At 48.0% G+C, this 24,310-nt stretch overlaps 1 protein-coding gene across 1 annotated transcript in view; it reads left to right on the forward strand.

The window, feature by feature from the left end:
- The window catches only part of LOC148435782 (ranBP-type and C3HC4-type zinc finger-containing protein 1-like), a 127,168-nt gene that overhangs the window by 19,572 nt on the left and 83,286 nt on the right, over positions 1 to 24,310 (forward strand). Inside the window, exons 4-5 of the mRNA XM_088465565.1 lie at positions 13,971 to 14,112; positions 16,370 to 16,460. Coding sequence (XP_088321691.1) covers positions 13,971 to 14,112; positions 16,370 to 16,460 — 233 coding nt within the window. The remainder of the gene's footprint in view (positions 1 to 13,970; positions 14,113 to 16,369; positions 16,461 to 24,310) is intronic.

Raw genomic sequence — 24,310 nt, forward strand, 5'->3', positions numbered from 1 at the left:
TACTGTTATACTGGGAATAACTATAGGACAGTGTACGTGTACTGTGTTATACTGGGAATACCTAATACCTATAGGACAGTGTATGTGTACTGTGTTATACCAGGGAATAACTATAGGACAGTGTAAGTGTACTGTGTTATACCAGGGGATAACTATAGGACAGTGTACGTGTACTGTGTTATACTGGGAATAACTGTAGGGCAGTATAAGTGTACTGTGTTATACTGGGAATAACTATAGGACAGTGTACGTGTACTGTGTTATACTGGGGGATAACTGTAGGACAGTGTACGTGTACTGTGTTATACCGGGGGATAACTGTAGGACAGTGTACGTGTACTGTGTTATACCGGGGAATAACTGTAGGACAGTGTACGTGTACTGTGTTATACTGGGAATAAGTGTAGGACAGTGTACGTGTACTGTGTTATACTGGGAATAAGTGTAGGACAGTGTACGTTTACTGTGTTATACCGGGGGATAACTGTAGGACAGTGTACGTGTACTGTGTTATACCGGGGAATAACTGTAGGACAGTGTACGTGTACTGTGTTATACCGGGGAATAACTGTAGGACAGTGTACGTGTACTGTGTTATACTGGGAATAAGTGTAGGACAGTGTACGTGTACTGTGTTATACTGGGAATAAGTGTAGGACAGTGTACGTGTACTGTGTTATACTGGGAATAACTGTAGGACAGTGTACGTGTACTGTTATACTGGGAATAAGTGTAGGACAGTGTAAGTGTACTGTGTTATACTGGGAATAACTGTAGGACAGTGTACGTGTACTGTTATACTGGGAATAACTGTAGGACAGTGTAAGTGTACTGTGTTATACTGGGAATAACTGTAGGACAGTGTACGTATACTGTTATACTGGGAATAACTGTAGGACAGTGTACGTGTACTGTTATACTGGGAATAACTGTAGGACAGTGTAAGTGTACTGTGTTATACTGGGAATAACTGTAGGGCAGTGTACGTGTACTGTGTTATACTGGGGAATGACTGTAGGACAGTGTACGTGTACTGTGTTATACTGGGAATAAGTGTAGGACAGTGTACGTGTACTGTGTTATACTGGGGAATAACTATAGGACAGTGTACGGGTACTGTGTTATACCAGGGGATAACTGTAGGACAGTGTACGTGTACTGTGTTATACCAGGGGATAACTGTAGGACAGTGTAAGTGTACTGTGTTATACTGGGAATAACTGTAGGACAGTGTACGTGTACTGTGTTATACTAGGGAATAACTGTAGGACAGTGTACGTGTACTGTGTTATACCAGGGGATAACTGTAGGACAGTGTACGTGTACTGTGTTATACTGGGTAATAACTGTAGGGCAGTGTACGTGTACTGTGTTATACTGGGAATAAGTGTAGGACAGTGTACGTGTACTGTGTTATACTGGGAATAACTGTAGGACAGTGTACGTGTACTGTGTTATACTGGGAATAAGTGTAGGACAGTGTACGTGTACTGTGTTATACTGGGAATAACTGTAGGACAGTGTACGTGTACTGTGTTATACTGGGTAATAACTGTAGGACAGTGTAAGTGTACTGTGTTATACTGGGAATAACTATAGCACAGTGTATATGTACTGTGTTATACTGGGTAATAACTGTAGGACAGTGTATATGTACTGTGTTATACTGGGTAATAACTGTAGGACAGTGTACGTGTACTGTGTTATACTGGGAATAACTATAGGACAGTATATGTGTACTGTGTTATACTGGGGAATGACTGTAGGACAGTGTACGTGTACTGTGTTATACTGGGAATAACTGTAGGACAGTGTAAGTGTACTGTGTTATACTGGGAATAACTGTAGGACAGTGTACGTGTACTGTGTTATACTGGGTAATAACTGTAGGACAGTGTAAGTGTGCTGTGTTATACTGGGAATAACTATAGCACAGTGTATATGTACTGTGTTATACTGGGTAATAACTGTAGGACAGTGTATATGTACTGTGTTATACTGGGTAATAACTGTAGGACAGTGTACGTGTACTGTGTTATACTGGGAATAACTATAGGACAGTATATGTGTACTGTGTTATACTGGGGAATGACTGTAGGACAGTGTACGTGTACTGTGTTATACTGGGAATAACTGTAGGACAGTGTACGTGTACTGTGTTATACTGGGGAATGACTGTAGGACAGTGTACGTGTACTGTGTTATACTGGGAATAACTGTAGGACAGTGTACGTGTACTGTGTTATACTGGGGAATGACTGTAGGACAGTGTACGTGTACTGTGTTATACTGGGAGTAAGTGTAGGACAGTGTAAGTGTACTGTGTTATACTGGGGAATGACTGTAGGACAGTGTACGTGTACTGTGTTATACTGGGAATAACTGTAGGACAGTGTACGTGTACTGTGTTATACTGGGAATAACTATAGGACAGTGTAAGTGTACTGTGTTATACTGGGGAATAACTGTAGGATAGTGTACGTGTACTGTGTTATACTGGGGAATAACTATAGGACAGTGTACGTGTACTGTGTTATACTGGGAATAACTGTAGGACAGTGTACGTGTACTGTGTTATACTGGGAATAACTGTAGGACAGTGTACGTGTACTGTGTTATACTGGGGAATGACTGTAGGACTGTGTACGTGTACTGTGTTATACTGGGAATAAGTGTAGGACAGTGTACGTGTACTGTGTTATACTGGGAATAACTATAGGACAGTGTAAGTGTACTGTGTTATACTGGGAATAAGTATAGAATAGTGTTATGGTGCGTATACACTGGGCGATAAAGTGGACGACTGAACGATAACGATATCGTTATCGTTCAGTCGTCCACTTTATCGTCCATTTTTAAGCCCAAAAAGATGAACGATGACGCGCGTTCCCGTGGGTCGTTCGTCATCATCGTTCATCGGGCTGACATGCAGGCCAACCTGACGATCTCGTCAGGTTGCTGCATGTTGGGGAATGGGGGAGAGAGCCCGGCGCTGAACGATATCGTTAATGATATCGTTTAGCGGCTGTGCTCAATGTCATGAACGACATTGAGCACAGCCTGCCGGGGACAACACTACACGATATCGCTCAGGGAGCATATCGTGTAGTGTGTACCCACCATTAGTGTACTGTGTTATACTGGGAATAACTATAGGACAGTGTACGTGTACTGTGTTATACTGGGAATAACTATAGGACAGTGTACGTGTTCTGTGTTATACTGGGGAATAACTGTAGGACAGTGTACGTGTACTGTGTTATACTGGGAATAATTGTAGGACAGTGTACCTGTACTGTGTTATACTGGGGAATGACTGTAGGACAGTGTACGTGTAATGTGCTATACTGGGAATAACTATAGGACAGTGTACGTGTACTGTGTTATACTGGGGAATAACTGTAGGACAGTGTACGTGTACTGTGTTATACTGGGGAATAACTGTAGGACAGTGTACGTGTACTGTGTTATACTGGGTAATAACTGTAGGACAGTGTACGTGTACTGTTATACTGGGGAATAACTGTAGGACAGTGTTTGTGTACTGTATTATACTGGGAATAATTGTAGGACAGTGTACCTGTACTGTGTTATACTGGGGATAACTGGAGGACAGTGTATGTGTACTGTGTTACACTGTCCTACAGTTATTCCCAGTATAACACAGTACACGTACACTGTCCTACAGTTCTTCCCAGTATAACACAGTATACGTACACTGTCCTACAGTTATTCCCAGTATAAGTGTACTGTGTTATACTGGGTAATAACTGTAGGAATACTTATGTGTACTGTTATATTGGGAAATAACTGTAGGACAGTGTACGTGTATTGTGTTTATACTGGGAATAACTGTAGGACAGTGTACGTGTATTGTGTTTATACTGGGAATAACTGTAGGATAGTGTACATGTACTGTGTTATACCGGGGAATAACTATAGGACAGTGTACGTGTACTGTGTTATAATGGGAATAACTGTAGGGCAGTGTACGTGTACTGTGTTATACTGGGGAATGACTGTAGGACAGTGTACGTGTACTGTGTTATACTGGGAATAAGTGTAGGACAGTGTACGTGTACTTTGTTATACTGGGAATAACTATAGGACAGTGTACGGGTACTGTGTTATACCGGGGGATAACTGTAGGACAGTGTACGTGTACTGTGCTATACCAGGGGATAACTGTAGGACAGTGTACGTGTACTGTGTTATACCGGGGGATAACTGTAGGACAGTGTACGTGTACTGTGTTATACCGGGGGATAACTGTAGGACAGTGTACGTGTAATGTGTTATACCGGGGAATAACTGTAGGACAGTGTAGGTGTACTGTGTTATACCGGGGAATAACTGTAGGACAGTGTACATGTACTGTGTTATACCGGAGAATAACTAGGGTTGTGTAAACTATTCATACTCCACTATGCTATGTATGTTCTGTCTGAGAGGAGTAGAAATTACCAGTAAATGACGCACAATGCCAGCAAAGGAACAATATGATTCGCATCAATAAAACGTAGTCTATAGATCCGATATAAGATCATATGCATTACATAAAATGTTCATTCCCTGGCTGATCCACCCTATATGATTGGTACTGGTGCACGGTCTGTTACAGGGATGTGTGATCGCTGTGTGACTGGTACTGGTGCACGGTCTGTTACAGGGTTGTGTGATCGCTGTGTGATTGGTACTGGTGCACGTTCTATTACAGGGATGTGTGATCGCTGTGTGATTTGTACTGGTGCACGGTCTATTACAGGGTTGTGTGATCGCTGTGTGATTGGTACTGGTGCACGGTCTGTTACAGGGATGTGTGATCGCTGTGTGATTGGTACTGGTGCACGGTCTGTTACAGGGTTGTGTGATTGGCACTGGTGCACTGTCTGTTACAGGGATGTGTGATCGCTGTGTGATTGGTACTGGTGCATGGTCTGTTACAGGGATGTGTGATTGCTGTGTGATTGGTACTGGTGCACGGTCTGTTACAGGGATGTGTGATTGGTACTGGTGCACGGTCTGTTACAGGGATGTGTGATCGCTGTGTGATTGGTACTGGTGCACGGTCTGTTACAGGGTTGTGTGATTGGTACTGGTGCAAGGTCTATTACAGGGATGTGTGATTGCTGTGTGATTGGTACTGGTGCACGGTCTGTTACAGGGATGTGTGATTGGTACTGGTGCACGGTCTGTTACAGGGTTGTGTGATCGCTATATGATTGGTACTGGTGCACGGTCTGTTACAGGGATGTGTGATCACTATATGATTGGTACTGGTGCACGGTCTGTTACAGGGATGTGTGATCGCTATATGATTGGTACTCGTGCACGGTCTGTTACAGGCATGTGTGATCTCTGTGTGATTGGTACTGGTGCACGGTCTGTAACAGGGATGTGTGATCGCTATATAATTGGTACTGGTGCACGGTCTGTTACAGGGATGTGTGATCTCTGTGTGATTGGTACAGGTGCACGGTCTGTTACAGGGTTGTGTGATCGCTGTGTGATTGGTACTAGTGCACGGTCTGTTACAGGGTTGTGTGATTGGTACTGGTGCACGGTCTGTAACAGAGATGTGTGATCGTTGTGTGATTGGTACTGGTGCACGGTCTGTTAGAGGGATGTGTGATCGCTATATGATTGGTACTGGTGCACGGTCTGTTACAGGGATGTGTGATCTCTGTGTGATTGGTACTGGTGCACGGTCTGTTACAGGGATGTGTGATCACTATATGATTGGTACTGGTGCACGGTCTGTTACAGGGATTTGTGATCGCTATATGATTCGTACTGGTGCACGGTCTGTTACAGGGATGTGTGATCTCTGTGTGATTGGTACTGGTGCACGGTCTTTTACAGGGATGTGTGATCGCTATATGATTGGTACTGGTGCACGGTCTGTTACAGGGATGTGAGTGTGATTGGTACTGGTGCACGGTCTGTTACAGGGATGTGTGATCACTATATGATTGGTACTGGTGCACGGTCTGTTACAGGGATGTGTGATCGCTATATGATTCGTACTGGTGCACGGTCTGTTACAGGGATGTGTGATCTCTGTGTGATTGGTACTGGTGCACGGTCTTTTACAGGGATGTGTGATCGCTATATGATTGGTACTGGTGCACGGTCTGTTACAGGGATGTGAGTGTGATTGGTACTGGTGCACGGTTTGTTACAGGGTTGTGTGATTGGTACTGGTGCACGGTCTGTTACAGGGTTGTGTGATCGCTGTGTGATTGGTACTGGTGCACGGTCTGTTACAGGGATGTGTGATCGCTTTGTGATTGGTACTGGTACACGGTCTGTTACAGGGATGTGTGATTGGTACTGGTGCACGGTCTGTTACAGGGATGTGTGATCGCTGTGTGATTGGTACTGGTGCACGGTCTGTTACAGGGATGTGTGATCGCTGTGTGATTTGTACTTGTGCACGGCCTTTTACAGGGATGTGTGATCGCTGTGTGATTGGTACTGGTGCACGGTCTGTTACAGGGTTATGTGATTGGTACTGCTACACGGTCTGTTACAGGGATGTGTGATCGCTGTGTGATTGGTACTGGTGCACAGTCTATTACAGGGATGTGTGATCGGTACTGGGGCACGGTCTGTTACAGGGAAGTGTGATCGCTGTGTGATTGGTACTTGTGCACGGTCTGTTACAGGGATGTGTGATCGCTGTGTGATTGGTACTGGTGCACGGTCTGTTACAGGGATGTGTGATCGCTGTGTGATTGGTACTTGTGCACGGCCTTTTACAGGGATGTGTGATCGCTGTGTGATTGGTACTGGTGCACGGTCTGTTACAGGGTTATGTGATTGGTACTGCTACACGGTCTGTTACAGGGATGTGTGATCGCTGTGTGATTGGTACTGGTGCACAGTCTATTACAGGGATGTGTGATCGGTACTGGTGCACGGTCTGTTACAGGGAAGTGTGATCGCTGTGTGATTGGTACTTGTGTACGGCCTTTTACAGGGATGTGTGATCGCTGTGTGATTGGTACTGGTGCACGGTCTGTTATAGGGTTATGTGATTGGTACTGCTACACGGTCTGTTACAGGGATGTGTGATCGCTGTGTGATTGGTACTGGTGCACGGTCTGTTACAGGGATGTGTGATCGCTGTGTGATTGGTACTGGTGCACGGTCTATTACAGGGATGTGTGATCGCTGTGTGATTGGTACTGTTGCACGGTCTGTTACAGGGATGTGTGATCGCTGTGTGATTGGTACTGGTGCACAGTCTATTACAGGGATGTGTGATCGGTACTGGTGCACGGTCTGTTACAGGGATGTGTGATCGCTGTGTGATTGCTACTGGTGCACAGTCTATTACAGGGATGTGTGATCGGTACTGGTGCACGGTCTTTTACAGGGATGTGTGATCGCTGTGTGATTGGTACTGGTGCATGGTCTGTTACAGGGTTGTGTGATTGGTACTGGTGCAAGGTCTATTACAGGGATGTGTGATTGCTGTGTGATTGGTACTGGTGCACGGTCTTTTACAGGGATGTGTGATCACTATATGATTGGTACTGGTGCACGGTCTGTAACAGGGATGTGTGATCGCTATATGATTGGTACTGTTGCACGGTCTGTTACAGGGATGTGTGATCTCTGTGTGATTGGTACTGGTGCACGGTCTGTTACAGGGTTGTGTGATCGCTGTGTGATTGGTACTAGTGCACGGTCTGTTACAGGGTTGTGTGATTGGTACTGGTGCACGGTTTGTAACAGAGATGTGTGATTGTTGTGTGATTGGTACTGGTGCACGGTCTGTTACAGGGATGTGTGATCGCTATATGATTGGTACTGGTGCACGGTCTGTTACAGGGTTGTGTGATCGCTGTGTGATTGGTACTAGTGCACGGTCTGTTACAGGGTTGTGTGATTGGTACTGGTGCACGGTTTGTAACAGAGATGTGTGATCGTTGTGTGATTGGTACTGGTGCACGGTCTGTTACAGGGATGTGTGATCGCTATATGATTGATACTGGTGCACAGTCTATTACAGGGATGTGTGATCGGTACTGGTGCACGGTCTGTTACAGGGATGTGTGTTCTCTGTGTGATTGGTACTGGTGCACGGTCTTTTACAGGGATGTGTGATCGCTATATGATTGGTACTGGTGCACGGTTTGTTACAGGGATGTGAGTGTGATTGGTACTGGTGCACGGTCTGTTACAGGGATGTGTGATCACTATGTGATTGGTACTGGTGCACGGTCTGTTACAGGGATGTGTGATCACTATATGATTGGTACTGGTGCACGGTCTGTTACAGGAATGTGTGATCGCTATATGATTCGTACTGGTGCACGGTCTGTTACAGGGATGTGTGATCTCTGTGTGATTGGTACTGGTGCACGGTCTTCTACAGGGATGTGTGATCGCTATATGATTGGTACTGGTGCACGGTCTGTTACAGGGATGTGAGTGTGATTGGTACTGGTGCACGGTTTGTTACAGGGTTGTGTGATTGGTACTGGTGCACGGTCTGTTATTGGGTTGTGTGATCGCTGTGTGATTGGTACTGGTGCACGGTCTGTTACAGGGATGTGTGATCGCTGTGTGATTGGTACTGGTACACGGTCTGTTACAGGGATGTGTGATTGGTACTGGTGCACGGTCTGTTACAGGGATGTGTGATCGCTGTGTGATTGGTACTGGTGCACGGTCTGTTACAGGGATGTGTGATCGCTGTGTGATTGGTACTTGTGCACGGCCTTTTACAGGGATGTGTGATCGCTGTGTGATTGGTACTGGTGCACGGTCTGTTACAGGGTTATGTGATTGGTACTGCTACACGGTCTGTTACAGGGATGTGTGATCGCTGTGTGATTGGTACTGGTGCACAGTCTATTACAGGGATGTGTGATCGGTACTGGTGCACGGTCTGTTACAGGGAAGTGTGATCGCTGTGTGATTGGTACTTGTGTACGGCCTTTTACAGGGATGTGTGATCGCTGTGTGATTGGTACTGGTGCACGGTCTGTTACAGGGTTATGTGATTGGTACTGCTACACGGTCTGTTACAGGGATGTGTGATCGCTGTGTGATTGGTACTGGTGCACGGTCTGTTACAGGGATGTGTGATCGCTGTGTGATTGGTACTGGTGCACGGTCTATTACAGGGATGTGTGATCGCTGTGTGATTGGTACTGGTGCACGGTCTGTTACAGGGATGTGTGATCGCTGTGTGATTGGTACTGGTGCACGGTCTGTTACAGGGTTGTGTGATCGCTGTGTGATTGGTACTGTTGCACGGTCTGTTACAGGGATGTGTGATCACTGTGTGATTGGTACTGGTGCACGGTCTGTTACAGGGATGTGTGATCGCTGTGTGATTGGTACTGGTGCACAGTCTATTACAGGGATGTGTGATCGGTACTGGTGCACTGTCTGTTACAGGGATGTGTGATTGCTGTGTGATTGGTACTGGTGCACGGTCTGTTACAGGGATGTGTGATTGGTACTGGTGCACGGTCTGTTACAGGGATGTGTGATCGCTGTGTGATTGGTACTGGTGCACGGTCTGTTACAGGGTTGTGTGATTGGTACTGGTGCAAGGTCTATTACAGGGATGTGTGATTGCTGTGTGATTGATACTGGTGCACGGTCTGTTACAGGGATGTGTGATCACTATATGATTGGTGCTGGTGCACGGTCTGTTACAGGGATGTGTGATCGCTATATGATTGGTACTCGTGCACGGTCTGTTACAGGCATGTGTGATCTCTGTGTGATTGGTACTGGTGCACAGTCTTTTACAGGGATGTGTGATCACTATATGATTGGTACTGGTGCACGGTCTGTAACAGGGATGTGTGATCGCTATATGATTGGTACTGTTGCACGGTCTGTTACAGGGATGTGTGATCTCTGTGTGATTGGTACTGGTGCACGGTCTGTTACAGGGTTGTGTGATCGCTGTGTGATTGGTACTAGTGCACGGTCTGTTACAGGGTTGTGTGATTGGTACTGGTGCACGGTTTGTAACAGAGATGTGTGATCGTTGTGTGATTGGTACTGGTGCACGGTCTGTTACAGGGATGTGTGATCGCTATATGATTGGTACTGGTGCACGGTCTGTTACAGGGTTGTGTGATCGCTGTGTGATTGGTACTAGTGCACGGTCTGTTACAGGGTTGTGTGATTGGTACTGGTGCATGGTTTGTAACAGAGATGTGTGATCGTTGTGTGATTGGTACTGGTGCACGGTCTGTTACAGGGATGTGTGATCGCTATATGATTGGTACTGGTGCACGGTCTGTTACAAGGTTGTGTGATCTCTGTGTGATTCGTACTGGTGCACGGTCTGTTACAGGGATGTGTGTTCTCTGTGTGATTGGTACTGGTGCACGGTCTTTTACAGGGATGTGTGATCGCTATATGATTGGTACTGGTGCACAGTCTGTTACAGGGATGTGAGTGTGATTGGTACTGGTGCACGGTCTGTTACAGGGATGTGTGATCACTATGTGATTGGTACTGGTGCACGGTCTGTTACAGGGATGTGTGATCACTATATGATTGGTACTGGTGCACGGTCTGTTACAGGAATGTGTGATCGCTATATGATTCGTACTGGTGCACGGTCTGTTACAGGGATGTGTGATCTCTGTGTGATTGGTACTGGTGCACGGTCTTCTACAGGGATGTGTGATCGCTATATGATTGGTACTGGTGCACGGTCTGTTACAGGGATGTGAGTGTGATTGGTACTGGTGCACGGTTTGTTACAGGGTTGTGTGATTGGTACTGGTGCACGGTCTGTTACTGGGTTGTGTGATCGCTGTGTGATTGGTACTGGTGCACGGTCTGTTACAGGGATGTGTGATCGCTGTGTGATTGGTACTGGTACACGGTCTGTTACAGGGATGTGTGATTGGTACTGGTGCACGGTCTGTTACAGGGATGTGTGATCGCTGTGTGATTGGTACTGGTGCACGGTCTGTTACAGGGATGTGTGATCGCTGTGTGATTGGTACTTGTGCACGGCCTTTTACAGGGATGTGTGATCGCTGTGTGATTGGTACTGGTGCACGGTCTGTTACAGGGTTATGTGATTGGTACTGCTACACGGTCTGTTACAGGGATGTGTGATCGCTGTGTGATTGGTACTGGTGCACGGTCTGTTACAGGGTTATGTGATCGGTACTGGTGCACGGTCTGTTACAGGGAAGTGTGATCGCTGTGTGATTGGTACTTGTGCACGGCCTTTTACAGGGATGTGTGATCGCTGTGTGATTGGTACTGGTGCACGGTCTGTTACAGGGATGTGTGATCGCTGTGTGATATGTACTGGTGCACGGTCTGTTACAGGGTTGTGTGATCGCTGTGTGATTGGTACTGGTGCACGGTCTGTTACAGGGATGTGTGATCGCTGTGTGATTGGTACTGGTGCACAGTCTATTGCAGGGATGTGTGATCGGTACTGGTGCACGGTCTGTTACAGGGAAGTGTGATCGCTGTGTGATTGGTACTGGTGCACGGTCTGTTACAGGGTTGTGTGATTGGTACTGGTGCACGGTCTGTTACAGGGATGTGTGATCGGTACTGGTGCACGGTCTGTTACAGGGTTATGTCATTGGTACTGGTGCACGGTCTGTTACAGGGATTTGTGATTGGTAGTGGTGCACGGTCTGTTACAGGGATGTGTGATCGCTGTGTGATTGGTACTGTTGCACAGTCTATTACAGGGATGTGTGATTGGTACTGGTGCACGGTCTGTTACAGGGATGTGTGATTGCTGTGTGATTGGTACTGGTGCACAGTCTATTACAGGGATGTGTGATCGGTACTGGTGCACCGTCTGTTACAGGGATGTGTGATCGCTGTGTGATCGGTATTGGTGCACAGTCTATTACAGGGATGTGTGATCGGTACTGGTGCATGGTCTGTTACAGGGATGTGTGATTGGTACTGGTGCACGGTCTGTTACAGGGATGTGTGATCGGTACTGGTGCACGTTCTGTTACAGGGATGTGTGATCGCTGTGTGATTGGTACTGGTGCACGGTCTGTTACAGGGATGTGTGATCGCTGTGTGATCGGTACTGGTCCACTGTCTGTTACAGGGATGTGTGATCGCTGTGTGATCGGTACTGGTGCACGGTCTGTTACAGGGATGTGTGATCGCTGTGTGATTGGTACTGGTGCACGGTCTGTTACAGGGATGTGTGATCGCTGTGTGATCGGTACTGGTGCACGGTCTGTTACTGGGATGTGTGATCGGTACTGGTGCACGGTCTGTTACAGGGATGTGTGATCGCTGTGTGATCGGTACTGGTGCACGGTCTGTTACAGGGATGTGTGATCGGTACTGGTGCACGGTCTGTTACAGGGATGTGTGATCGCTGTGTGATTGGTACTGGTGCACGGTCTGTTACAGGGATGTGTGATCGCTGTGTGATCGGTACTGGTCCACGGTCTGTTACTGGGATGTGTGATCGGTACTGGTGCACGGTCTGTTACAGGGATGTGTGATCGCTGTGTGATCGTTACTGGTGCAGGGTCTGTTACAGGGATGTGTGATCGCTGTGTGATCGGTACTGGTGCAGGGATGTGTGATCGCTGTGTGATCGGTACTGGTGCACGCTCTGTTACAGGGTTATATCATTGGTACTGGTGCATGGTCTGTTACAGGGAAGTGTGATCGCTGTGTGATTGGTACTGGTGCACGGTCTGTTACAGTGTTGTGTGATTGGTACTGGTGCACGGTCTTTTACAGGGTTGTGTGATTGATACTGGTGCACGGTCTGTTACAGGGATGTGTGATCGGTACTGGTGCACGGTCTGTTACAGGGTTATGTCATTGGTACTGGTGCACGGTCTGTTACAGGGATTTGTGATTGGTAGTGGTGCACGGTCTGTTACAGGGATGTGTGATCGCTGTGTGATTGGTACTGTTGCACAGTCTATTACACGGATGTGTGATTGGTACTGGTGCACGGTCTGTTACAGGGATGTGCGATCGCTGTGTGATTGGTACTGGTGCACAGTCTATTACAGGGATGTGTGATCGGTACTGGTGCACGGTCTGTTACAGGGATGTGTGATCGCTGTGTGATCGGTATTGGAGCACAGTCTATTACAGGGATTTGTGATCGGTACTGGTGCATGGTCTGTTACAGGGATGTGTGATCGCTGTGTGATTGGTACTGGTGCACGGTCTGTTACAGGGATGTGTGATCGCTGTGTGATCGGTACTGGTGCACGTTCTGTTACAGGGATGTGTGATCGCTGTGTGATTGGTACTGGTGCACGGTCTGTTACAGGGATGTGTGATCGCTGTGTGATCGGTACTGGTCCACTGTCTGTTACAGGGATGTGTGATCGCTGTGTGATCGGTACTGGCGCACGGTCTGTTACAGGGATGTGTGATCGCTGTGTGATTGGTACTGGTGCACGGTCTGTTACAGGGATGTGTGATCGCTGTGTGATCGGTACTGGTGCACGGTCTGTTACAGGGATGTGTGATCGGTACTGGTGCACGGTCTGTTACAGGGATGTGTGATCGGTACTGGTGCACGGTCTGTTACAGGGATGTGTGATCGGTACTGGTGCACGGTCTGTTACAGGGATGTGTGATCAGTACTGGTGCACGGTCTGTTACAGGGATGTGTGATCGCTGTGTGATTGGTACTGGTGCACGGTCTGTTACAGGGATGTGTGATCGCTGTGTGATCGGTACTGGTCCACGGTCTGTTACATGAATGTGTGATCGGTACTGGTGCACGGTCTGTTACAGGGATGTGTGATCGGTACTGGTGCAGGGTCTGTTACAGGGATGTGTGATCGCTGTGTGATCGGTACTGGTGCAGGGTCTGTTACAGGGATGTGTGATCGCTGTGTGATCGGTACTGGTGCAGGGTCTGTTACAGGGATGTGTGATCGCTGTGTGATCGGTACTGGTGCACGGTCTGTTACAGGGTTGTGTGATCGCTTTGTGCTTTGTTTCAGAGAATTTGGTGATGCGGCTCAGCAGGTCCATAGAGAGCGGGGATCAGAAGATGGCTGCTCAATACGCCGCGGAGTTGGCTAAACAAAGAGTTCCCGTTCAGATCCAGCTAAAACAGATCTGCTACCCGAAAAATGAAATCTGGTTGGTAACCGTAAGACTTTTCCCTTTTCCTTCATTTCTTTCCCAAAGTAAAAGGCAGCTTGGTAATCCAGCGTTTTGCGGAATGATGGTTCTCGCTGCTAATTTCATTGTATATGTGTAAACTGCAGATGATGGAATAATGTGCACATTACAGAGCTTCCAAATGATGATTTTTTATGCTGCAATACAGAATAATCCTTCCCGTATCCCAGGTATTATTATTATTATTATATTTTTATTATGTTTATGGCGCCGTAAGGGTTCCGCAGCGACTTACAAATGCGCAATGCAAGAAAACACTGACTTGCAGAACAAAACACTGCAGGACATGTACATGGTTTATCATCACTTCAGTTTATATCTACAGTGTAATAACCTGCCTGCTGTGTAATAACCTGCCTGCTGTGTAATAACCTGCCCATACCCCATTCACTGATTCAATTATTTATGAATGGGCGTCTTATTTCCCATCCTTAATTTTATGCCGCTATGACACCTAGCCAATAGGTTATAGGGTAGCAGTTGTTTTAGTTTCACTTTCGTTTGGGCGTGCAGCATAGGCCTGCAGTGTAATAACCACCCTGTTCTCCATTCTGTATTCACTGGCTGTATAATAACCTGCCTGTACCCCATCAGTATATACCGCCTGTGTAATAACCTGCCTATACACCATCAGTATATACTGCCTGTGTAATAACCTGCCTATACCCCATCAGTACATACCGCCTGTGTAATAACCTGCCTATACCCCATCAGTACATACCGCCTGTGTAATAACCTGCCTATACCCCATCAGTACATACCGCCTATGTAATAACCTGCCTGTACCCCATCAGTACATATTGCCTGTGGTGTAATAACCTGCCTATACCCCATCAGTACATACCGCCTGTGTAATAACCTGCCTATACCCCATCAGTACATACCGCCTGTGTAATAACCTGCCTATACCCCATCAGTACATACCACCTGTGTAATAACCTGCCTATACCCCATCAGTACATACCGCCTATGTAATAACCTGCCTATACCCCATCAGTACATACCGCCTATGTAATAACCTGCCTGTACCCCATCAGTACATATTGCCTGTGGTGTAATAACCTGCCTATACCCCATCAGTACATACCGCCTGTGTAATAACCTGCCTATACCCCATCAGTACATACCGCCTATGTAATAACCTGCCTATACCCCATCAGTACATACCACCTGTGTAATAACCTGCCTATACCCCATCAGTACATACCGCCTATGTAATAACCTGCCTGTACCCCATCAGTACATACCGCCTGTGTAATAACCTGCCTGCACCCCATCAGTACATATTGCCTGTGGTGTAATAACCTGCCTATACCCCATCAGTACATACCGCCTGTGTAATAACCTGCCTGTACCCCATCAGTATATCTGCCTGTGTAATAACCTGCCTGTACCCCATCAGTACATACCGCCTGTGTAATAACCTGCCTGTACCCCATCAGTATATACCGCCTGTGTAATAACCTGCCTGTACCCCAACAGTATATACCGCCTGTGTAATAACCTGCCTGTATCCCATCAGTACATACCGCCTGTGTAATAACCTGCCTGTACCCCATCAGTACATACCGCTTGTGTAATAACCTGCCTGTACCCCATCAGTACATACCGCCTGTGTAATAACCTGCCTGTACCCCATCAGTACATACCGCCTGTGTAATAACCTGCCTGTACCCCATCAGTACATACCGCCTGTGTAATAACCTGCCTGTACCCCATCAGTACATACCGCCTGTGTAATAACCTGCCTGTACCCCATCAGTACATACCGCCTGTGTAATAACCTGCCTGTACCCCATCAGTATATACCGCCTGTGTAATAACCTGCCTGTACCCCATCAGTACATACCGCCTGTGTAATAACCTGCCTGTATCCCATCAGTACATACCGCCTGTGTAATAACCTGCCTGTACCCCATCAGTACATACCGCCTGTGTAATAACCTGCCTGTACCCCATCAGTACATACCGCCTGTGTAATAACCTGCCTGTACCCCATCAGTACATACCGCCTGTGTAATAACCTGCCTGTACCCCATCAGTACATACCGCCTGTGTAATAACCTGCCTGTACCCCATCAGTACATACCACCTGTGTAATAACCTGCCTGTACCCCATCAGTACATACCGCCTGTGTAATAACCTGCCTGTACCCCATCAGTACATACCGCCTGTGTAATAACCTGCCTGTACCTTGCTCTCTCCTCTTCCTAGCATGAAGGTTGGTGTGGAGGATGCCTCGGCGTCGGTGAATATCTCGGTGTCGGTGCTGTCTCACACTACTATAGCTTTGCTGAAGCAGCAGGTGAGTGTCTGATATCTGCTGGGACTTTGTTGTGCTGGAGAATTGGGAGATCCTGAGACTCATTACAGCCGCCCACAATATACCCCCTCTGTATGTCTCCTTTATCCCTATATATTCTCTGTCTCTTAGCAGCAGAGTTTGCTTCTGTTATCCATGTGAGAGGCTCTTGTGTATGTGACGTTACAGGGGGATGGGGTATTAATACTTACAGTACTTTATTTGCTGCTGAATGTCCCTGATGAAAGGGCCGGGGGGGCTTTTTGCTTTACAGTATTATCGTAATATTGAAGCAGATCTACTCTATTGTTCAATAACTAAATATAATTATTTACCATTCATTTCATTATCAATAAACCATTATAAACTTACAAGCAAAGTTATGACCAGGAGGAATATGGCCGGATTGCGTGATGTGCGCTAATGCCGCGTCTGCTGTGCACAGTTATTCCCATGTATGCGAGGAATGTCCTGAGACGTCACCTGCGGCTTTGCAAATCCAAACATCAGCGTCGTACAGTAGATACGTTATTGGTCTTCCTAGTAACCCGATGACGGGCAGAATGGCTGCGTGTACTGAGACTCGGGAACCATTTTTCTTGTGCACAGGATCGCAGACTCAGGATGTTAGTGTTCACTCTTGCTCCGGCGGCAGGTAGGGCGCCGGTGCTAGAGAGGGTAACCTTGTGCGCGTGCCAGAAAAGGGCGTGGTCATGAAAAGGGGGTGTGTCTATAAGACGCGTCCCCTTTTCGTCACTCTTGGGGGCGTGCCCGGCGCTTACGGACATGCCGGGCAGCCCCCAAGCGCTGCAGAAAGGGAGAATAGATGCCGGGCGCATGCGCCCAGCGTCTATTCTCCGGCGGTGACCGGGTCACCGCATGTTTCTCCACCCGCGGGACACTGCGTCCCGCGGGTGAGAACGGCACCCGCAGGCTCTGAGGGCAGGGCACTTTTTGCCCTCCTCCTGGAGGACAGGGTGCTTTTTGCCCTCCTGAAGGAGGGCAGGGCGCCGCGCCCCGCTAAAACAGCCTAGCGGGAACGCTAGGATGTGACTAGGCCCCAAAAAGCGACAGTCTGTGTTTTTTTCCCACCACTCCCCATCACCTCCCCCAAACGCTCCCTGACTGTCAACACTGCGAGTAAATAGCGTTCCCGCTAGGCTGTTTTAGCGGGGTGCGGCGCCCTGCCCTCACAGCCAGTGTCCCCATGTTGTGGGGGCTGCTGTTTAGTGGCCCCTGTAACTGTTATTTTAGTTTATTTAACAAGAGCAGGCACTGCAGGGTGTCCTATAGTACACGTCACTGCCGCTTCAACAACCCCAGCGACTGGGTCAGTGAACTCCGCCACGGGGCGCCGGGTGCAGACATGCACACCACTGCCCAGAGGCCGCAGCCGAACGCTGATGGGGGAAGGTAAGCGCGGCTCCCTGCTTGTACCACCGGTGGTGCTGGTAGTGTGGGTTCTGGTCGTCTCCACTCCACACACTAGACCACCAGCGCGGCTCCCTGCTTGTACCACCGGTGGTGCTGGTAGTGTGGGTTCTGGTCGTCTCCACTCCACACACTAGACCACCAGGTCACCGGGTAAAAGGACACCGCTGGGGTTCGAACCGCAATGGCATAGGATACAAACTCTGTGCCAGTTGTGTCATAGCAGCGCTGCGTGTAGGTTCCTTCGACCAGGGCAGTCGAGGAAGCTGGCAGAGGCGTCCAATTACAGGCAATGTGCATGTTAACTAACCGATTTGCAGCCGACCCAGCTAGAACCTTCTGTGGTCTGGTGGGCTAATGCGCAGGTCTCCATTCTACAGGGGGTTCACACCTGCCATACAGCCAGGTAAGTGCAACACTCCTTCACTTACTCAGTACAGGAGTAGCACATGTGGAATCGGTATGAAATACCGCCGGCAGCCCGAAGGCTAAACAGATCCCGGCAGTGGCAGCCCGACAGCGCTGGAAATGCCGATCGTCGTAAGGTAAGTAATTACTAACCTAGCCCACCAAACCCTAACCCTCCTTAGGGGTGCCTAACCCTAACCTCCTCCCTATAAGTGCCTAACCCTAACCCCCCCCTTCCCCGCTGCCCCCTGGGGGGGTGCCTAACCCTAAGTCCCCCCCGGGTGCGCTAAACCTAACCCCCCCCCCTGCGGCAGTCCGCTCGCGGCGCCCGGCATCCCTTCGATCGGGATGCCGGGCGTCTGTCTCCCGGCGGCGGGAAAATGACAGGCGTCTAGATATAGATATATAACCCACGCCGGAATAAAGCAGTCGGGAAGCCGGCTATCTGGATCATGCCAGCCGGTTTCCCGATTGCATCCCGCACATGTTAACCAGCGAGGAAATAACTCAGCACAGGCCTTCCAAGTCAGACAGTTCTAGGCCTGACCAATTGCGAGTCTGCGCCTTGTAACAGTAGAATAGAGTCTCCATTCCTTTAGAAGTTTGAGGCCCTTGCAAGGTACAGCCTCCATTTCTACAGTTTGTGGCTCCTTGAAATTGTCTGTTGGCTTTCTTAGAGCTCTTCAGTCTTCGCCTTTTGAGCCTTTGGACAATGGATATACGTTAACTTACCTGAAGGACTGTCGTCTTCTTCTTGGCGCTCTCTAATTTTCTTCTTTCTCCAGCACAAGGCTGTCCTTCGAACATGATTGAGCTACCTTCCTAAAGTCGTTTCCAGGTTTCACATCAGTCAGGAGATCGTGGTTCCTTCTTTCCATGTTACGGATTTTACATCGGATGATGCCTCCTTGGAGGTCATACGGACCCTCCGGATTTAGGTGATTAGGACTAGAGAGCATCATAGGACAGATGCTCTATTGTCCTTTATGACTTTCACAAACAGGACTAGCCGGCTACTGAACAGTCTTTAGCCAGATGGCTCCGTTGAACTATCCGCCACGCTTATGCTGCGGTAGACCACCTGATCCCGACCGTTGTGACTGCTCATTTAACCCAGTTGGTGGGAATTTCTTGGACAGTTCGACATGGCACCTCTGCGAAGCAGCTTTGTAAAACTTCCAAGTGGTCCTCTGCCCATACCTTGGTGAAGTTCTATTCCTTTGATACCTTCGCCTCCCCTGTTGTGACTTTTGGGCGAAGAGTTCTCAGCGCAGCTCAGGGGTGCCCCCTCCCTGAAGCATGCCATATACAGTGCAATAAAAAGACGTACAATATGTTTTATAAGATTTCCCTTGAAATTTGACATACGATGTGTTCAAAAGGTGTGTGATTTTTCATACAATCATACGTTCCGATGCTTCGTTTCACGATTACAAATCGTAAACGAGCGATCGGTTGTACACATAACCATTACCATGAATCTGCTGGAATGTGAATAGGAGGGGGCTTATCTCGGAACGCCGTCTCTCATGACAAAAAGGAGGAGGGAAGTGGCTAGGGATTTTTATACACCTTGTAATCGGACATCGGATCGTATTACCTGCCAAAAGCGATATGATGTGTGTCACATTGTGGTAAGATAGGTCGACCTTGTACGGTTTTTCGGTACGAGAGGCGATACAATTATACGACTGCGGGGACGCGCATCGCCATCGTATGTGCACCAAAACAAACCATCGATGTGTACGATTGCTTGTTACTATCGATTGAAATCGTACACATCGTATAAAAAAATCTTACCGTGTATGGCCAGCATTAGAAGATGAATTCCGGAATCTCCCAGTGCAAAGCCTGTGTACCCTATGGAGGAAGAAGAAAAGGAGATTTATGTGCTTACCTGATAAATCCTTTTCTTTGATTCCATAGGGGACACAGGGCGCCCACCCTGATGCACTTTTCTTGCGCGACTTTGCTCTGATTCAGGTTCCCCTGTCCGCATCTGCCGGTCTATCTTCTCCTCCTTTTTGCTCCTTGTTTTAGGCTTGCTAACTTAAGTGAGCCTATTGCTGGGGACGGGTCATAGCGGTGAGGGAGCAGGGGCTGATGGGTAAAAAGTTTTAACTATTTGATGCCCAGACTCCTCCTCACCAACCTATACCCAGCATAAAGCCTGTGTCCCCTATGGAATCGAAGAAAAGGATTTAACAGGTAAGCACATAAATCTCCTTATTTCACATATTAAAAACAAAACCCATTCCTCTTTCATCTCATCTGGGGGACACTGCTGACTCTAGGTTAAGTGGGGAGGCTGAGGATTAGGCACTCAATAGCTAACTATTGGAGCTAAAACCCCTCACCCACCTCCTCCAGCTCATCTGTTATCTTTTTGTGCCTGCAGCGAAAGGCCCGAATATTGGACTTATGGAGCTGGCATTATTAACGGCGCCAGTAGCCGACGAGTGTACCATGACCATAGCCCACTCCCGGCACCGGGAGAAGGTCACCAGGCACCCGGGGACACTTTGGGACTCTCATATACAGTGGCATGGAGCCTGAATTAATTTGTTCAAATTGCTGCATCCCTGAGCCGCGTTCTCTCACGCGGCTACCTCAACCTATGGTCGGCCAGAGCAGTGGGGGGACATTTTTCCTTGTACCGGAAGGTAAGAGTAGACCTCCGGTTCCAGGCACAGGGTGGTGGGAGGCAAGGCTTACTTTGGGTGTCCCTGGCACTGTATCAGCAATGGCGGGCGCCATCTTCCAGCACTCCCAGAGCAGAGGCCTAGGCTTATCCCTTATCTTCCGTTTCTCAGTTCCTGGGCTGGATACTGGCATGGCCCAACAAATGGATAGGTTGTCCAGAGTGTCTGCAGCACTTTGGAAAGATTGCTAGGTCCCTCTACTCCTGCTGCCCGTAATGCCAGGTTCCCCCAGGCGTACATTTTCAGGGTTAGTGGGTATCCGAGGGTTCCTCTGAGGAGGAAGGAGAATTGTTGGACCAGGCTTAGGTAGATCATTCTAGTTGGGAGGATAATTCCCCCTGATAACCTGGGAGTAAACAACCTTATTTTGGCCGTCTGCCAAGCCTTAAATATAGCAGAGGATGAACCCACTTCATCTGTTGCGCCCCCTGAATTTTTAAAAGAAGGAAATAAATTATTATGTTTCTTCTTTTGGTCATTTTGCAGATGTGTTAGGGGAAGCCTGGTTAAAGCCTGACAGCTGCGTGCTGGGCTTAGGCACACATACCCATTTGCGGATGCTGACACAACAAAGTGGGAGGTTCAACCTTTGGTGGACGCTTTGGACCTCCTGGGCTTCGTTAAAAACCTGAAGCAGATCTCTCTCTATGCTGGTCATGCTACTTTGGATGACATTTCCTTCATTTGTGGTATGTCTGCACTGTCTATTTCTGCTAGAGGAACCCTCTGGTTGCTTCTGGTAGGCGGATCCCAAATCCTAGAAGACGCTGGAGGCAATTCCATTTGATGGGTAGACTCTGTTTGGGCTTGTGTTTGACAGGCAACTGGAGGTAACTGTACATATCTCTGTTGTTTCTTCTCATACCAAGTCTCCCCGGTTTTGTCGCTTTTGTTTCCCTGGTAGGGCCTGGCCTCTACATACCAAGGGACATTACGAAGGCCATAGGTTGGGTTGCGCTCGAGGTCGTATGGCCATGGCATCTCACAGACCTGGCCCTAGACAGGGTGACAAACAGTTTGCATGACTCATTTCTGGTTCCCAGAACTCTGAGGGTCGGAGCCCATCTTCTTCTGTCCCAGAATATCTGGGTCTGGATGGTTACGGATCTCTGGGGTCAGGGGGTCCTGTCTCGAGGATATGCCCTGGATATTCTGGGATCTCGTCCACACCTGTTCTTAGTAAACCCTCTTCCAGGAAACCGGATCCAGTGGGCTGCCTTGCTCGGGGCAGTAGAATCTCTCCTGACTTCATGTGTGGTAGCTCTGGTTTCTGCGCTCTTACGGTGGTTGGGGGTTTACTCCAATCTTTTTCTAGTGCAGAAACCGGACAGGTCGTTTCGCCCCTATTCAAAACCCAAATGGTTAAACCCTCATTTCAGGGTGCAAAAAAATTCAGAAATTGCTTCCACAGAAGGAGGGGAGTTCCTGGCATCACTCGGCATCAAGGACGCTTACTTGCACATTCCCATATATGAGTGGGATTAGGAGTTTCTCCAGTTCGCCTTTGGGTCCCGTCGCTTTCAGTTTCTGGCTCTACCATTCTGTCTACTGCACCCAGGGTATTTACCAAGGTCTTGGCCCTGATGATCGCACTCTTGCGTCACAGGGAATTACCATCATTCCATACTTAGACAACTTGTGAATCAAAGCATCTTTATGGACTATGCTCAACAGCGGGTGGTAGCATCCAAATTGGAGGCACACGATTGGATTCTCAATTTTCCCAAATCAAACTTAATTTTGGCCTGGGGCTCCTGTCTCCCAGTAGAAAAGATTTTAACACTACAATCCTGGGTGCGGTTTGTAATTTCTTCCTTGTCAGGTGTTCAGCCTGCGATGTATGCTGACTGGGGAAGATGGTTGCGATTTTTGAGGCAGTACCTTTTGCTCTCTTCCACTCCAGGGCTCTACAGCATTATATCTTGATGTGTTTTAGGATATCGGACTCTCATCTGGACAGACAATGGTATTCTCTATCTCTTTAGGCCCGTCATTCCTTGATTTTGGTGGCTTTGCTCCCCCCAACCTGTCCAAGAGCTGTCAGCTCTCAATATGGGACTGGACCTTAGACTCTAAGGATGCCAGTTTTTCAGGATGGGGAACAGTGACAATGGGATTCCAGTACCAGGGTTTCTGGTCCAGGGAGGAGACCGCCCTTTTTATTAATATACTGGGTGATTTGGATTGTGCTCTTGCGGGCTCAACGGCTCCTGCAGGGCAGACCTCTCCTGGTCCAATAGGACAATGCCAGAGCTGTGGCATATATCAACTGCCAGGACGGGAGAGGAGTCAACAGGCCTTGGCAGAGACTGCTCGAATCCTGCAATGGGTGGAGAGGTTAGTTTCCGGCCATCTCTACCTACAACATCTTAGGGGTGGAAAATTGGGAGGCCGACTTCATCAGCCGGCACAGGGTTCACCCTGACAAGTGTGCTCAGCATCTGATCCTGGAACGTTTGGGTCTACCTTCATAGACCAAATGGCGTCCAGACTGAATAAGAAGTTGCCTCATTATGGAGCACGGTCAAGACTTCCTCAGGTGGTCTTTGTGGACACTCTCGCGGCGTGATGATCTTTTCAACTAGGTTGGATGTTCCCTTCTTTTGCCTTTTGATCTTTTCATCTAGGCTAGATGTTCCCGCCTTTTGTCAGGAGGTAGAGTCCATTAAGTGCTCCGGATTGGCCATGATGGACTTGGTATGCAGACCTCCTGGCTCTATCGGTTGAACTGCCATGGAAGCTGCCACTGTGGACGATCTTCTCACTCAAGGACCTATCTTACACCCAGATTTGCCTCAGCTGGCTTTGTTGGAGTGACACTTGAAACCAGCATCTTAAGGTTCCCCTATAGATACATACTGTATCTATAACACCAGCTCCCCTGTATGAGCCACAACCTGATGTGTGTATTATTATAATTCCCCTAAAGAATATATTTCCGGAATGTCTACATGCTATGAATTTGGACAGTATGTCAAAACTGAGAACCAAATGGCCAAGTGCTACCTAGCCTTTGAATACAAAGGTTAATTATTATTATAATTTATTTATATGGCGCCACAAGTGTTCCGCAGCGCCTTACACAGTACATAAGCAAATAAGTAACCAGCGACTTACAATACAATACAAAACAGGACACGGATAATAAACATTTCTATATTAGCGACCTTTACACCCACATAAGCAACCAAGTGTTAGTTGCCCTAGTGGGGAGTAAGAGATAAATGAAAATACCATAGGGAGAAGCACAAGAGGGTGTAGAGGGCCCTGCTCGAAAGAGCTTACATTCTAAAATGGAGGGGCAGACAAATA

This window comes from Taudactylus pleione, unplaced genomic scaffold (assembly GCF_031769625.1).
Source record: "Taudactylus pleione unplaced genomic scaffold, aTauple2 ptg001994l, whole genome shotgun sequence".
In the NCBI taxonomy this organism is placed as follows: Eukaryota; Metazoa; Chordata; class Amphibia; order Anura; family Myobatrachidae; genus Taudactylus; species Taudactylus pleione.